Source organism: Phacochoerus africanus, chromosome 3 (genome assembly GCF_016906955.1).
Source record: "Phacochoerus africanus isolate WHEZ1 chromosome 3, ROS_Pafr_v1, whole genome shotgun sequence".
NCBI lineage: Eukaryota > Metazoa > Chordata > Mammalia > Artiodactyla > Suidae > Phacochoerus > Phacochoerus africanus.
Genome location: NC_062546.1, coordinates 141,966,621 through 141,983,327, shown reverse-complemented (window position 1 = coordinate 141,983,327; position 16,707 = coordinate 141,966,621). Strand labels below are relative to the sequence as shown.

The 16,707-nt window shown below is 43.6% G+C and overlaps 1 protein-coding gene across 1 annotated transcript in view; it reads right to left on the bottom strand.

Moving 5' to 3' along the window:
- The window catches only part of MYO3B (myosin IIIB), a 415,159-nt gene that overhangs the window by 350,593 nt on the left and 47,859 nt on the right, over positions 1-16,707 (bottom strand). The window contains exon 9 of the mRNA XM_047770247.1: positions 12,373-12,518. Within this exon, the coding sequence (XP_047626203.1) occupies positions 12,373-12,518 (146 nt within the window). The remainder of the gene's footprint in view (positions 1-12,372; positions 12,519-16,707) is intronic.

Below are 16,707 nucleotides of genomic sequence, written 5' to 3'. Positions count from 1 at the left end.
CTTCCCATCCCTATTCATGCCTCAAGCAGCCCTCTAGGATCAACAGGCTCCAGACTAGCTTCCTTATGCCACCATAACAAAGAGCCACAAATCAAGTGGCTCTAAACAACAGAAATTCATTCCCTCATAGTTCTGGAGGCTAGAAGTCCAAAATCAAAGTGGCATCAGGTCCATGCTCCCTCTAAAGACTCTAGAAAAAGCTCCTTCCTATACAGTAGAAAAAAAGGGGTGGTGGTCCTTCTGACTTTGAAACCTCACGTTAACCATGAAAGACTGCCTTCCTGTTTGACCCCTACTGAACGTACAGCCACAATTAAATTCATTTTCTGCTTGTAGATTGTCAAGCCATGGCTCTCTCAGCCTATACAGCTCACCAGGGTTTCCAAGCTTGTTAAACAAACAAACAAAAACCCCACTGTTCTTGGTATAGGGATCTTTGGGGATTCCAACTCTGTCATGTGGCACACCAGCTACCCTTCCATGAACGTGATCAAGAGGCTACTAAGTCCTCCAACTCATTACACATTTGAAAGCATTCAGCAGGCAGGAGGGTCTGCAGAGCCCTGCCCAAGGCCTCCAGGGCTTCCTGCCATGTTGACCAGTGCTCCTCAGTACAATCCCTCCTGGTGTCTGATCCATCACCACCATCATTCTCCAGCCTGTGGTTCTCTATCTTGGCCACAAAGACATCATAACAGATTTTACCTACAGGTAAAACTTCACATATGTTCTGTCTAAAACAGTCCCCCTTTGTATTCATCTTGCAGTAAAACCAAACAAGGAAATTAGTCAAACATGACTTATTTTTAGTGAACCCATGCCAATTCCTAGTGATCACAGCTTTTTCTTCTAAGAATTCATAAACTATTCAAGGGGGGGAAAAAAAAAAAAAAAAGAATCTCAGTGGCAGGCCCAGCATAACAGTCAAGCTCACCAGACAGCAGTCTGCAGATGCTGCCTTCCTCTCTGTTTTGAAGAACTGAAGCACATTCTCCGCTTCCATTCGTCTAACGCTATTCCTGTTCTCAAGGATTCTTCCAGGACCACTGTCTGGGTCAGCAAACTCCTCTGTATCTCCCGGCAGTCCCTGGGGGACTCCTCCCAGCCAGGAAACCTGAACTCATCTGCAACAGCTCAGTGCTCTCCTTACAATTCCCTCCCCTGGCTTGGGTTTCTGTCTCCCTTTGCCAATGTTTTTACCCTTTCCAGGCCAGGATGGGAAAAAAAATCATTGTTTTTGGTGGAGAAAGTGGTAACCAAAGGAAATCCAATCTTAAGTAAGTGCCCCCTGCGTAGAGTTCCTGCTACTCTTCCTTTATTTGTCCCATTTTCATTCTGGAAATGAAATTTCCAGAACCTGGGGAAGGCTGTACCTGCCAAGAAGGCTAAGGGGACCCTGCAGCAGGAAGTAGCTGAGCCCCATCACACAACGCACCCCCCAAGACAGAGGTGCCACAGAGATGGAACTGAGAGGAAAGGAAAAGCTTTGCAGCCTCAGTTCTCCTCAGAGGATGGAAAACAGCATCATCACTCACTGCAGAGGTAATGGGAATAGAGACTAAGGCCAGCTCTGCTCCCCAAGGGGCAGTCCTGCTGGCACATTCATGGGTGAGTATTGGGCTGGGGAGTAGCCACATCTCTCAGAAGTGTGTCTGTTAACAAGTTGTGACCCATGAACATTCAAGGCCAAGTCCCTCACACAGACGCAGTAGAAGCAGTAAGGATTTATTGAGAAATCAGTCTTCATTCTCAATTTCCCACATAATCATCAAACAATCAATCAGTCAGCTAAACATTCACAGGACTGATCTCACCAATAATGCAGGAGGATTCCCTTTTCTCCACACCCCCTCCAGCATTTATTATTTGTGGACTTATTAACGACAGCCATTCTGATTGGTATGAGGTGGTATCTTGTGGTAGTTTTTTGTTTTTGTTTTTGTTTTTTGTCTTTTTGCCATTTCTAGGGCCGCTCCCATAGCATATGGAGCTTCCCAGGCTAGGGGTCTAATTGGAGCTGTAGCTGCCGGCCTATGCCAGCTGCCGGCCTACGCCAGAGCCACATCAACACCAGACCCAAGCCGCGTCTGCCACCTATACCACAGCTCACGCCAGCGCCAGATCCTTAACCCACTGAGCAAAGCCAGGGATCAAACCCGCAACTTCATGGTTCCTAGTTGGATTCGTTAACCACTGAGCCACAACGGGAACTCCTCTTGTGGTAGTTTTGATTTGCATTTCTCTAATCATCAGTGATGTTGAGCATTTTTCATGTGCTTGCTGGTCATCTGTACATTTTCCTTGGAAAAATGTCTATTCAGGTCGTTTGCCCATTTTTCCATCAGGTTGTTGGCTTTTTTGCTGTTGAGTTGTAGAAGTTGTTTGTATATTCTAGAGATGAAGCCCTTGTCTGTTGCATTATTTGAAACTATTTTTCCCATTCTGTAAGTTGTCTTTTTGTTTTCTTTTTGGTTTCCTTTGCTGTGCAAAAGCTTGTCAGTTTGATTAGGTCCCATTGGTTTATTTTTGCTCTTATTTCTGTTGCTTCAGGAGACTAACCTGAGAAAATATTCATAAGGTTGATGTCAGAGAATGTTTTGCCTATATTCTCTTCCAGGAATTTAATGGTGTCTTGTTTTATGTTTAAGTCTTTAAGCCATTTTGAGTTTATTTTCGTGCATGGTGTGAGGGTGTGTTCTAGTTTCAGTGATTTACATGCAGCCGTCCAGGTTTCCCAGCAATGCTTGCTGAAAAGACTGTCTTTTTCCCATTTTATGTTCTTGCCGCCTTTGTCAAAGATTAATTGACCATAGGTGTCTGGGATTCTTTCTGTGTTCTCTATTCTGTTCCATTGGTCTATAGGTCTGTTTTGGTACCATTACCACACTGTCTTGATGACTGTGGCTTTGTAATATTGCCTGAAGTCTGGGAGAGTTATGCCTCCTGCTTGGTTTTTGTTCTTCAGAATTGCTTTGGTAATTCTGGGTCTTTTGTGGTTGCATATAAATTTTTGGATTGTTTGTTCTAGTTCTGTGAAAAATGTCCTGGGTAATTTGATAGGGATTGCATTGAATCTGTAGCTTGCTTTGGGTAGTATGGCCATTTTTACAATATTAATTTTTCCAACCCAAGAGCATAGAATATCTTTCCATTTCTTTATATCTTCTTTAATTTCCTTGACTAATGTTTTATAGTTCTTGGCATATAAGTCCTTTACCTCCTTGGTCAGGTGTATTCCCAGGTATTTGATTTTTTGAGGTGCAATTTTAAAAGGTATTGTCTTTTTGTATTCCTTTTCTAATATTTCATTGTTAGTATACAGAAATGCAACTAATTTCTGAATGTTAATCTTCTATCCTGCTACCTTGCTGAGTTTGTTGATCAGTTCAAGTAGTTTTTGGGTTGAGTCCTTAGAGTTTTCTATATATAGTATCATGTCATCTGCATACAGTAACAGTTTTACTTCTTCTCTTCCTATTTGGATGCCTTTTGTTTCTTTTGTTTGTCTGATTGCTGTGGCTAGGACTTCCAGTACTATGTTGAACAACAGTAGTGAGAATGGACAACCACTATGGAGATCAGTACAGAGGTACCTTAGAAATCTATACATAGAACTACCATATCACCCAGCAATCCCACTCTTGGGCATATATCTGGACAAAACTCTACTTAAAAAAGACATATGCACCTGCATGTTCATTGCAGCTCTATTCACAATAGCCAAGAAATGGAAACAACCCAAATGTCCATCAACAGACAACTGAATTAGGAAGATGTGGTATATATACACAATGGAATACTACTCAGCCATAAAAAAAAGAATGAAATAATACCATTTGCAGCAACATGGATGGAACTAGAGACTCTCATATTGAGTGAAGTAAGTCAGAAAGAGAAAGATAAATACCATATGATATCATATATCTGGAATCTAATATAAGGCACAAATGAACCTTTCCACAGAAAAGAAAATCATGGACTTGGAGAATAGACTTGTGGATGCCAAGGGGGAGGAGGAAGGAGCAGGGTGGTTTGGGAGCTTGGGGTTAATAGATACAAACTAGTGCCTTTGGAATAGATTAGCAATGAGATCCTGCTGTGTAGCACTTGGAACTGTCTAGTCACTTATGATGGAGCATGATAACGTGTGAAAATAGAATGTGTACATGTATGTGTAACTGGGTCACCATGCTGTACAGTAGAAAAAAATTGTATTGGGGAAATAACTATTAAAAAATAATAAAATTATATATATATAATATTTTGAAGAAAATGGGAAAAAAGAATAACTGATCTCATGGGTGGCTCTTTTTTTTTTGTCTTTTCTTTTGCTATTTCTTGGGCCGCTCCCGCGGCATATGGAGGTTCCCAGGCTAGGGGTCGAATCGGAGCCATAGCCACCGGCCTACGCCAGAGCCACAGCAACGCTGGATCCGAGCCGCGTCTGCAACCTACACCACAGCTCACGGCAATGCCGGATTGTTAACCCACTGAGCAAGGGCAGGGACCGAACCCGCAACCTCATGGTTCCTAGTCGGATTCGTTAACCACTGCGCCACGACGGGAACTCCATGGGTGACTCTTTTGAATGGAAGTTTTCAATTCTTGAGTTAGAAGGGAAAGCAAATTCCTTACATATACTTTTGAGGTTTTTTTCTTTGAGAGCCTCCAGCAAAAACTGAATGCTTACTAAGTACTGTTCCAGGCACTTTACATTTATTCATTGCTCATAACAACTCTCCCCTTTACAGAGGAAGAGACTGAGGTGCAGAGACATTAAGTAACTTAGGTTTGTACAGCTTGAAACTGGCAAAACTGGTATTTGAACCCATGCAGACCTAGTATTGAACACTGAGGTAAACGAATTGTAGAAACAGTCTGATTTTCCACCCCTTCCTGTATGTACACTCAGCGCACTGTCACCAGTGTGAGAGCAGCTGTGCCTAGCTTGCAAGATGATGAGAAACCAATACAGTAGAGCCTCATCATCCCAGACAAGCCCATCCTAAACCAGCCAGCCCCCATCCAAAGCCCCAGCTGCACGAGGATGCCCTGCCAAGATCCACCCCAAGAACTCAGACTCATGAGAAACAATGAATGATTGTTGTTTTAAGCAACTAAGTTAGGGGGTGGTTTGTTACACACCAGTAGATAACTGACACAAACATCAATGCTTTACCACTATGCTATATTTTCTTTCTGATGCCACTGGCTTCATTGGACTCCAGAATTTTCCAGGAATGGGCAATTCTAGCCGTGAAGAGCCTTCATCCAGATTTCTACCTTATCACTTTTCATCTTTGTGTCATGCCCGCCCTACCACCATGCCAACCCACCACAGCAGTTTACTGCCATTCCCCAACTTTATTCCCTCGTTCCTTCTGGAATCAAGAGGAAGCTAGGGTGCCTCAAATCCCTTTGTAGGAGTTCCCATTGTGGTGCAGTGGTTAACGAATCCGACTAGGAACCATGAGGTTGCGGGTTCGGTCCCTGCCCTTGCTCAGTGGGTTAAAGATCCGGCGTTGCCGTGAGCTGTGGTGTAGGTTGCAGACGCGGCTCGGATCCAGCGTTGCTGTGGCTGTGGCGTAGGCCGGTGGCTACAGCTCCGATTCAACCTCTAGCCTGGGAACCTCCATATGCCGCGGGAGCGGCCCAAGAAATAGCAACAACAACAACAAAAAAGACAAAAGACCAAAAACAAAAAAACAAAAAAACAACAACAACAAAAAAATCCCTTTGTATTATTTTGAGCTCTGTTTCCTTGCCTACCCTCTTCGCCCATCTTTCCACCATTTAGGAGCTAAGTGGGAATTAGCCAAAGTGTGTGGCGCCAAAATAATGAAATCAGGGTAACAAGGGAGAAAGCATGGATAGTCCTTTAAGTCAACACCTCTCATTCCCTGGCCTTCCCCTTCTCTCCATGTGGGTTTCTTACACCACACCAATGGGGGCTGAAAGTCGCTAGAGGCACACTCCTGCTTTGCTATCTGATCCCCAAATGAAACCTTGCAAAGCTGAACTTTCCCCACATGCCAGGAGGCAGGAAGGGCAGCAAGCGGCACCTCCACAGGAACTAAGAGCCCCAGCTGCTCAACTCAAATTAGAACAGAGTTTGGAAATACACGTTCCACAAAGCGGAAGCCTGCTGGAGCATTTCTGCCCACTGCCTCCAGCTCCTGTGTTCCCAAGAAAATGGAGAGGATGCCCCTGGGGGAGGGAGGGACGGCACCCCCACGGTATCCTGAAGAGTAGGGACCACATCCCAGGAAAACAGGACTGGAAACCTCTCAAAGAAAGAAAAAGTCTCATTTAAAAAAAAAAAAAAAAACTTGCTGTTTTTCTATCAGACTATTTCAAAACTTTGTTTTGCTATTAGGCACTCAATAAATGCTAAATGATGCTAATTCTTCTAGCTCTTCCCGCTTTATGAGTGAAGCTGGGTTTGTGAGGGTTTGTTGCTCAGAAGGCCAATAGCTAAGTGACCTGGGTTGATGAAGAGAAACCAGAGTTCCCCCAGGGGTAAACCCAGCCTTACTGTGCCATTAAACACCCACCGCCCCCACTCATTACACTCCAACCATAGTTTAGTTTAATTTCTTTTCCTTATATTTCACAGCCCTAAGGGAAAATGTCCTGTGACAATTCTGTAATAGTAAGACAATTACTGGTGACTCAGAACTCCCTGCTGCCTCTGCATCTTCTCCTAGCTGAGGAGCCGGCTTCCCATGTAGGAACAATTTGGTCTGTGAATTAGGAAAGTCAGAATAAAAGGGCCCTTTACCTTTTAAAAATGATATAGAAATTCATATGAAATGAGATGAAAATTCAGCTCAAGGAGCCTGCTTCAGAAAGAGTCTATTGTAGCATTGAGACCCTGAGGAAACCTTTCAAAGAGACTCAAGCTTTCTGAGCCCCACCAACCACAGAATCCAGGTAGCCCAAGGATATCCTATTTGATGTCTCTTCCTTACTCCTTTTTTCTTTCTTTCTTTCTTTCTTTTTTTTTTTTTTTTTTTTTTGCTATTCGACTTCTGCCCATTTCACTTTTGCCAATGAATGAGAGAGGACACAGTAAAACTATGTTCTCCTTGAGGGGAAAACTCAAGGCAACTCAAGCCCTCAATCCTACCCTGACTTAGGGTGAACAAGTTAGAGATGTCATAGGTTAGAGGGTGCAGTCATTCCCAAATCCCCAGCATACCGTGTTACAAAGCATTTTTGTAAAGGAGTAGTTTCCAAAAGCATTGGAAAGCATTTTTCCCCACAGGCATAGAGTTCTAGAGACAGGCTAAGTCCTTAGACTTGACTATGAAATTCTAGTTGGCCACAAGAGTCTAATAATGCACCACAAGTGAGAACTTCAGGTGTTAGATCCTCCTAAATCACTATTTAAAATAGTTTCCATGAGAAAATGCATTCTAAATCAGGATGCCAGAAACAGATTTCCATTTACTCTACAACCAAAGTGAGGTTTCCTACTGAAAAACTAAGAGGAAGGTGAAGGGGAGGAGATGCTGGCTGTACCAGAAACAGCCCTGACAGTCAGGGCAGGTGCAGGTTTTGCAAGGAGGCTGGGATGGCACAGAAGCGACTGGTACCAGTAACGATAACCCGAAATGCCTCTCTGCTTTTATGTAACATCTGTTCTGCAATTTTTTAGTTCAAACACTTAAGCATTCTAAATCAGGAACTGAAGCAGTTGCTTGAAGGGAAGTTTGAAGAAGGGAGGGGTTTCTGGTCTGGGAGTCATAAACCCATGAGCCCAGCAGAGCCTGTCGCCACCCGTGACGACACTCTTGACTTCTGTTCTTCAGTCCCTTGATGGACACAATCACCGATACTAACAAAATTCTCACTCTCGGGTTTACAGCGTCGGTTTGAAACTGGGAGCATGGAGAATTATAAGCATCTTTAAAGGCAGATATCTTATTCATTTCTTTTTTTTTTAATTGGAAATTATATTCAAGCCAAACTGGGGATTTTAAGTCAGGAATAGCTTCTCCGAAAGCTTCGGGAACTATTCCCCTGTTCATGTCTTTCTACTCCAGTCCCCTTGGAGCTTGATTCACACTTCATCAATAAATCAATACAATTTAAGGAAGGGCTTTGGCTTCTCCATGTAGCTGCAAAACTTGTGGCCTTTGCAGTCAACCTTCACAGATCAAATCATTTTCCCCTCTTTGGGTGCATGACCAGGGGCCTTCTCCCTGGGCTTCTAGTTTTCTCTCTAGCAGAAAGGGTGGTGATAGCACAGACCAAAGGCGTTTGCATTTGTGAATCTCTAGCACTGCACCTGCCATCAGTCAGCCATCAATCGACACTATTATTGTGCTTTCATCCTGCAACCCCTTGTCCTAGATTTTTGTCCCCCCTGAGTTAGTCTCTCAGGGAACCTGGTAAACATGAAAGCTGGTTAGTATAGCGGGTTAGTGAATTGTGCTCCCTAAAGGTATGCCCCCTTGGAACCTGAGAATGTGAGCTCATTTGGAGTAAGGGTCTTTTGTAAGCGTAATTAAGACAAGGATCCTGAGAGGAAATCATCTTAAATTAGGAGGAGGCCTAAATCCAATGACAGAGGTTGCAGCTTTGCAGCCACAAACCAAGGAACACCAGAAGCCACTAGAATCTGGAAGGGGCAGAAGGATTCTCCTCTAGAGCCTTCAGAGGGAGCACGACTCTGCTGACATCCTGAATGTCTGGCCTCTAGAACCCATGAGAGAATACATTTCTGTTGTGCTAAGACACCAGGTTTGTGGTGAGGTGTTGTGGCAGCTCTTGGAAAAACCAATAGAGCTGCTACAGTTTGGAACAAGCTAAATTTGGTGAGGAAAGCACGCCCAAGTGTAATTTGTAATTATCACCAGTTCTTTCCCCAAATCGTGTACTACAGGGAAGCTTCTCTTTAGGAAAAGGAAAATCACTGGCCTCAGGGTCTAGAATGTTCAGGCCATGCTGCCCCATCCACTCCCAGCCAAGGACACTTCTGCTAGGAATCTTGAAGACACTCTGCACTTTTCCACAGGAAGGATGTGGAAGCACTGAATGTGCAGTAAGGCTCGGGTCAGAGTCAGCTGCTATCTGGCCCCAAATAAACGGGCAGGTGACATGGTGCTCAGTGCTCGCATAATAAACCCTCCCATGCTAGTCCACACTGCCTTCCTGTCCCCCATCTGTGGAGGTCAAAGAGGTCCTTAGCCAAGGACTCCGAGCTAAGGAAAGAGACCTGGTTACCAAGAGAGGCACGTAACTGAACACTTCTCCTCACTCTCTGGGTTCTTGCAAATACATCTCTGAAACAGATCTCCTTTTCAGTGAATACACCCAGGTCATCTGCAAGATCCTTCTAAGTTTTTGGAATTCTGAAGGCGTCCTCAGGAGAGAGTCATGAGGGAGGTGTTGTCGAAGCCACTGGATGCCCAGAGAAATGGTTTTCCCCCCTTTCCTCTCTTCTGACTCCTGGAGAAAAATAGCAGCAGACAGAGCAGTGACTGGCAGAGAGGGGTGACTTTTTTGGAGCAAAGGCATTAGGCAAGATGACACACGCTGACAGGTTCAGCAAATAGCGCTGCCCTGCCAATCAGCAGATAATTTCTCTGTGTTGGCAACGTAGGAACGATTGCAAGTCACGCAGCATTTCAAAGACAGGTCACGACTACTCCAAGTGTCATCCTCTAATGTGAAGGTCAAAAGGAAGGAGAAGGGGGGTGGAGGCAAAGAGGGGAAAGTGAGGAGACCTGTGTACAGGCAAGGCTGCCCCCTCCAGGCAGGTCTTGCCTCCTGTTTCCTCACAGCGCCCCCAGGGAACCCCTGTAATCACCTGCTTTGCTGACATCGGAAGCTCCCACCTCATGTGTTAGCAGGACTTCATTCATTTCTAAGGTCTTTGTAACCCATGAAAGTCACTTCTTCCCTGAAGCAGGAAAGGTCTTCTTTTCTTCCCTTACTGGATAATTTACACAATTTATCTCCAGTCAGGAAAGGGCTGTGGGAAGAGGTGAATGAGAAAGGCTGGAGGAGGAAGCCACACACGGTACTCTGGACCCCAGGGAGTGCTCTGCAATGGACTTCGGTGTTGAATTGAAGATAATTCCAGGACACTGACAACACTCATAACCAGAGAGGAAGGAAAAAATTCTGAGGCCGAACAGATTCAAAGGATTTTTGTCATTATTTGCCATTTGCTCTTCTCCTTTAAGAAAGGAAACACTGAGATAAAATGAGAGAGAGAGCCCCATGAAACACACAGGCAGAATCTAAGCACCTATTTAAAATGCATAAATGTTAAATTTCTCCACTCTCCATCAAAGTGCTTTTCTGAGGAAAAGATACATCTTTAGCATTCAGGATTAAGACAGAGTGTACACATGCATGCACACGCACACATGTACATAAACACATGTACCCACAAGGCCAATGTACAACCCTTAAGAATTGCTTGATTCTGACAGGATACTTCTTAAGCAAATAACTCGTCCAGTATAAAAAGCTATGCATTATATGCAAATATGCTACATTAAAAAAAAAAAAACCTCCATCCTTCCTGTCAGGAAATGTCAAGTTGGCTGTTAAGGTTGTGATAATGGCCAGTGTTGAGCACACAATTGTACTAAGGGTCTGCTCACAGACTCTTGCTGACACTCCCTCGTTCCATCTGATTCATCATTTGCACAGGAACCTAGAGATGGTAAAAGGGCAGGAGGTTACACTAGGAGGAAAGCAAGCAAGCTTCAACCTACTTTGGGATAAGGATCCTGGTCCTTAAGATCCTTTTCTAGCAATTGCTTTGCTCCTGAAGCGTGGGGCTTGGTTATTTGTGTTTCAGATCTAGAACTTTCTCCCAAGATGGAAAAAGTGAGAGGAGTGAGAGTAGAAAGGTTATTAAAGATCAGAGATCTGGCTGGCATAGAAGCAAACTAAGAGGAGTTATTGGAGATGAAGGGTCTGTTTAAACACACACACACACACACACTCTAAGCTGCCTCATGTTTATTATCTTATGAAATTTTTTAAGTTTGTATGCAAATGCACACTAAAAAAAAGAGGGAAAAAATAAGCTCAAGTGGATCTCTTATCAAAAGTACATGTATCTTGCTAATCAGAAACCACACCTTAATTCTAATTTTTGAGTAATTATGCAGCTAGAGATTATGCAGCTACAGTAAATAGAGTAAACTATTTGTAAAAAATCAACACACACACATCATCTCAGACACCATTTCATTTTCTGCTGTATTACTGTACACAATAATGCTTTGGGGTCCTGCATGCTTACATGGTTTTGATCATTCACCAGCCTATTAAGTTAAAAAGCCAGAAGCTCTGTCTGTCCTTCTCATCACCAGGATCTGTTTTTGTACTATGGAAAAAGCAAAAAAAAAGACCAAGTCTGGCTTGGGTGAGAATCGTTTTTGGAAAAATGGTGGGTGGTTGTTCACATCTGGATTAGGTACAAAAATGATAACATTATGATGAGGACTGCCTCAGAGCCTCATCTGCATATAAATAGACCTAATCAGAAATGCAAATTGCAATCAGGGAAATTTTTAAAGGCTGTGAGATTGTGCCGATAAGGAAAGGTTGTAGCATGTGTGTTGTTAAAACGGTTAAGGGGCTCCCAGTCGGCCCAGAGCCTTCCTTTGAAAGAGCAACGTGGAAGGTACAGATCTCTCAGCCTGCAACCTGCCTGGATGGAGCTCTCAGATAGCTTCATTTTCCATAACTGGAGCCCTGAGTTGGCCAAACATCAGCCCTATTCTGATGAAAGACAAACAATCAATCCTCTTGTACAAACCCCTAATGAATATAGACAATAGAAAATATACTGCCATGTAAATACCCTTCCAACAGACCTCTTTGCACAATTTCCCATTGAGACGGAAATTAAGGGATGGAGAGAAAGTCACGACCAATGTAACGTTTTCCTGATTTTTCTTTTTGTGCCGATATACATTTTTTTCATCCCTAAATTTTTCAGAATACTGGAAAAAGATTCAAACTTGGGGGGAAAAAATGACCAGACATGACTATAAAATTAAAAAAAGAAACACCAGTATTTAGACAGATTACTTCATCTAAAACTGCATTTTCAGTCTTTTTGTACAAAACACACCAAAAAATGAACATCTCAGAAAAACTGGAGCATTGAAAATATGCAATTGTTACCACATAGTTATTTTTGGGATATGTTATCTTTCAGGAACACCCTCTTCCCACTACTTTCCACCCCCCTCCTTCTCTCCACCCTCCTCCCCCCAAATTCATTTTACAATCAGGCTTTCACAGGTTTGGAGAAAAATTGTTTACTATCCATTATCCTTAACAAGCCTCTTTCACAAAGAACTAATGAGCCAAGAGCGCCATCTTGTGTCCTACCTTGGAATCTTAAAGAGCGTTTTCACAGGATGCATGTCAAAGAGGGGAGGGTCTCCATCTCCCAGTTCAATAGCTGTGATCCCCAAGGACCAGACGTCACAGCGAGCGTCATAGGAAGAATCATACTGCTGCTCACAAGCAATGACCTATCAGACAAAAGCAGAACACAACACATCAAGCCCACTGACACCTCAGAGGCCTGAAAAGGCCCTTGGGCAATCTTAGCCCCTTTCTCAGTTCCCCTGGCTACTCAGATATTGAATCCCAATAATAATAAGATGTTCATTTTCTAGGCCTTATTTGTATGACTGGTTTATCATCTGATATGTTCATTAACTTTAAAAAATATATCAGTTCAGTTCAATAAGCAGGCACTGAACCCTCCAGGTACCAAGAACTGTGCAAGGGGCGGCACAAGAGCACACAGCTCACTGCACCCACCCTGACATCCTTTAAGGAAAGGCTTTGCCTGCAACCTCTGTCTCATTACCAGCTGTGGAATTCAACCGCGAGGAACAACTGTTCTTGAAGATGCTTGTATCCTGCACAAAGTCCCCAGGCTGGTGACAACTGGGCAAAAAGATGTTGGAAGACATGCAGATAACTTAAAATAGGAACCACTCCCTTCCACATTCTTTCTCCAAGGAAATCTGCCCCCTCTTCAAACCCCAACAACTGGTCTGAGTTCCAGCAGATGCTGCCACTTCAGTTACTAGCAGACTGGGTACAAGATCAGGACAACCAGAAAATGCCCCTGGACTTGTCACTGGTTTAGAAAGTATGGAACCTTGTGGGGAAATCTTTTTCTATCAACTTTTTGTGTCAGACAAGAAAAGCCCCTCCACTTAGATTCTAGCGGCTCTCAAAATGGGGTTGGGAGAATGAGGAGGCGGACAAGAGGATGTGGAGGGGGTGGGTACCAAAGGCCCCTATTTGACCTACAGTCTTCCTCCTTGACCAAGACTGATCCATGGACATGGGCAAGTGGGAGACTTCTAGAATCTAATGATGTATTGGTCAAAACAGCCCATGAGGTAGACAAACAGGATCACTGGAGACCAGAGCAGAGCCTAAGTGATGGGCCTGCACGGCCTCTTGGGCCATCAGAAGGTCTTTGACTTTGACTCTGAGATGGGCCAACTGGCTGTTGGAGGTCAAGGAGTGCCTGAGCTGGCACAGTTGTTAACATCAACTGACTACTGTGCTGAGGATGCATTAATATGGAACATGAGTAGAAGAATCAAAACCAGTTTAAAATGCTACTACAGGAATCCAAACTAAAGACAGTGATAAATAACAACCAGATTCTGATTATGTAATTTTGAAGGTAAAGCCAACTGGATTCGGTGAATGGAAATTTTTTTTTTGCTTTTTTGCTTTTTTTGCTTTTTTATGGCCATACCCACAGCATATGATAGTTCCCAGGCTAGGAATCAAATCGGAGCTACAGCTGCTAGCCTACACCACAACCACAGCAACACCAGACCTGAGCCGCATCTGCAACCTATACCACAGCTCACGGCAACGCCGGATCCTTAACCCACTGAGCGAGGCCAGGGATCAAACCTGCAACCTCATGGTTCCTAGTTGGATTCATTTCCGCTGCGCCAAAACAGGAGCTCCCACCTGAATGGAACTTAAAAAGAAAGAGGAGCTGAAGACAAGTCCAGTGTTTTTGACCTGGATGATTCCAGAATGGAACTGGTATTTAATGAAATGGGAAAGACAGAAGGAAAAGCAGGTCTGGGTTGAACAGCAGGAGCTCCATTTGGGATATATTAAGTGTGAGATGAATGGGAGACTTCCAAATGGAAAAGTTACATTTTAGCTGGGTAAGGCTCATATTGGACTTCTGACCTACAGAATAAACAAATATATGTGTGATATTATAATATCGGTGACGGAAAACTAACACACCTGCTCTCTGCCAGGCCCAGTTAACTGGTCTCACGATGCCAGGTGAATGTACCTGCCCTCTTGCCTGAGACCTGGTGCTCTTGCTCCCATGATTTCCCTCTATGCTTCTTTCCTGGTTTCTGAACTGAGGAACTTTTTCCATGTACCTGCATCCTGGGCCTGATCCTAGCTCCATCCTCTGAATAGACTATCCTGCCACAGAATATCCTGTTAAATTTTAACATGTTATTTTCAAACGTACCTTTGAATGCAAGTACAAATAATTCCAATTCCAGAAGCAGAGGCCATTTCATTGCCCCTGAAGACCTCACTTTCATCACCTCGGTGATGTGAATCAGGTGAGAAACTAAGTTATTTTAAAAGAGCTCCAGAGAAGGCTATTCGACACCTTCCCTTTCAGAAATGACATTTCCAAATGTGTGAGACAAACATAATTTTAGACCTATCAATCAGCAAACAGTTCACTATTGTTATACATTCCTGTGAGGGAAGGAGAAATAGGACTAGCCTGCCGCAACAAGGGCTATGGCCAATTGAAATTTAAAGTGAACCTATAATAAATGACAAACCATGACAACCATAAATGTCCTAGGACAGTATGTATTAGCATGTCCAATAAAGGTTATGGGCTCCCAAACCTTGGGATATTAGAGGGAGACCAATATAGCTTAATAAGCAAGACAATGAAAAGAAAGTGTCCAGAGCCCATAGCCCACGACTTTCAGGAAGAAAGTCACATCAACTTCTAGACATCTTGGATGGGGCACAGAAGGCAATTCCAAGAGCCTGTCCAAATGTGGGAATGGAGATATCCTATCGTTTCTCAAGTGCTGTCATAAAATATTCAAAATGTTTCTCTAGTTTCCACTTCTCTTTACAGATGGACACTATCTTCAGCTCAGTCTGATTAATAGAAGAGTATCCTTTGGCCAAATTCCCCTCCCCGAACATAGCTTATAATGCGACAAAGGAATTATTTAAGCTTAGCCTTCTAAAGAAGTTTATAGAACACTTCTCTAGTAAAAGAACTCACAAATAATTATGGAGAACCTATGAGCCAGGCGTGGTAGGAGGCCCTAGGGAGAGAAGGCCAAGTGCACACTCATAACCATTCTGTGAGGTAACTGCGGTTATCACCTTCTGTAGGTGTGGAAACTGAGGCAAAGCACAGCTACATAGGTTTCCCAGTGCCTAGAGCTAGTCATGGTCAAGGCCAGAATGTGAACCCAGGTAGAGGAGAGACAGGTAAATGAATCATCACAATAAAGGAATAAAGGAAAGATAAAGGAACCCTAAATAATAAAGTACTCAAGGAATGGTTAAATTACCAGCCTCTATGCTCATACTTTGCCTAAACCAACCACATTTTTCGAGTTTTTTGTCACCTAAACTCCATCTTCTCAGAAGGAGTCTCTTTTTCTATCTCTCTTTACTGGGGACCGCATGTGACGGGATTCAAAGTAGAATTTCTAGGAGGCTACATCCCAACTGAAGGTCAGTGCATCCTGGAATTGGATTCTCTATCAATCCAACATCAAAGTCTGCAACTATTTCCTTAGGAAGGAAAGTAATTTCACTCTTCTTGGCTCAGCATTCTGCTTGTCTCCAGGTAAAATAAAGCTGAGTTAAGAGTGCTGAGAGGGTTGATGGGTCTTGCCCCAGGAGAACATAACCCCTCAAAGAGCTCTCTGAATCAGCGGGTACCGTGCTCCACTGAGAAAAGGAGAGGGCAAAGGCAAGTAAGTGCCCTGCCCTGGGGCCAGGTTTCCCGGGTTCTGTAAGTCCTATCAAAGGCGTGCAGAGAGATGAGTGTAGACAGCATTGACACAGGCCCAGGACCCCCAGCACCTCATCCTCTCCCACGCCTCCATCCAACCTCTACTGCCACCAGGAAACATGCCCAAGGCAAGGGTATACACTCCTTTAAAGCCTCAAGCCTTTGTTTCAATCACAGGTGTATAAATGATGGCAGTGGCAATGGAATAGGGAGAACGGTGTGAGAGAGAGTTCAAGGAGAGACTTGTGGGACCCAGGAGGCTAAGGAAAGGGACACCAGGGACGACTGACATTATGACCCTGGGCAACCAAAAGAATGATGGTGCCACTTACAAAACAGGGACGTCAGGAAGGAGACGTCAGTTTGGTTGGCAGTATAACAAGTTCAAACCGGGTCTAAGCTCTACCCTGAACCATGCTCTCAGGACCTCACTTTGTTTTCACATGAGAGGCAATAAGAAAAACATAATTCTATCAGAATCAGAAGCAGAATATACTGAAGGGTAAGAATAAAACAGTGATGTACTTTATATTAGAGTTAAATATTATCTTAAATCTCAGAACTCTGTAGATTTTAATCTTCCTATTGTTCTTTGCCAACACAACCAGTCAGTCTGTGGTTTCAATACACAGTTAAGAAGT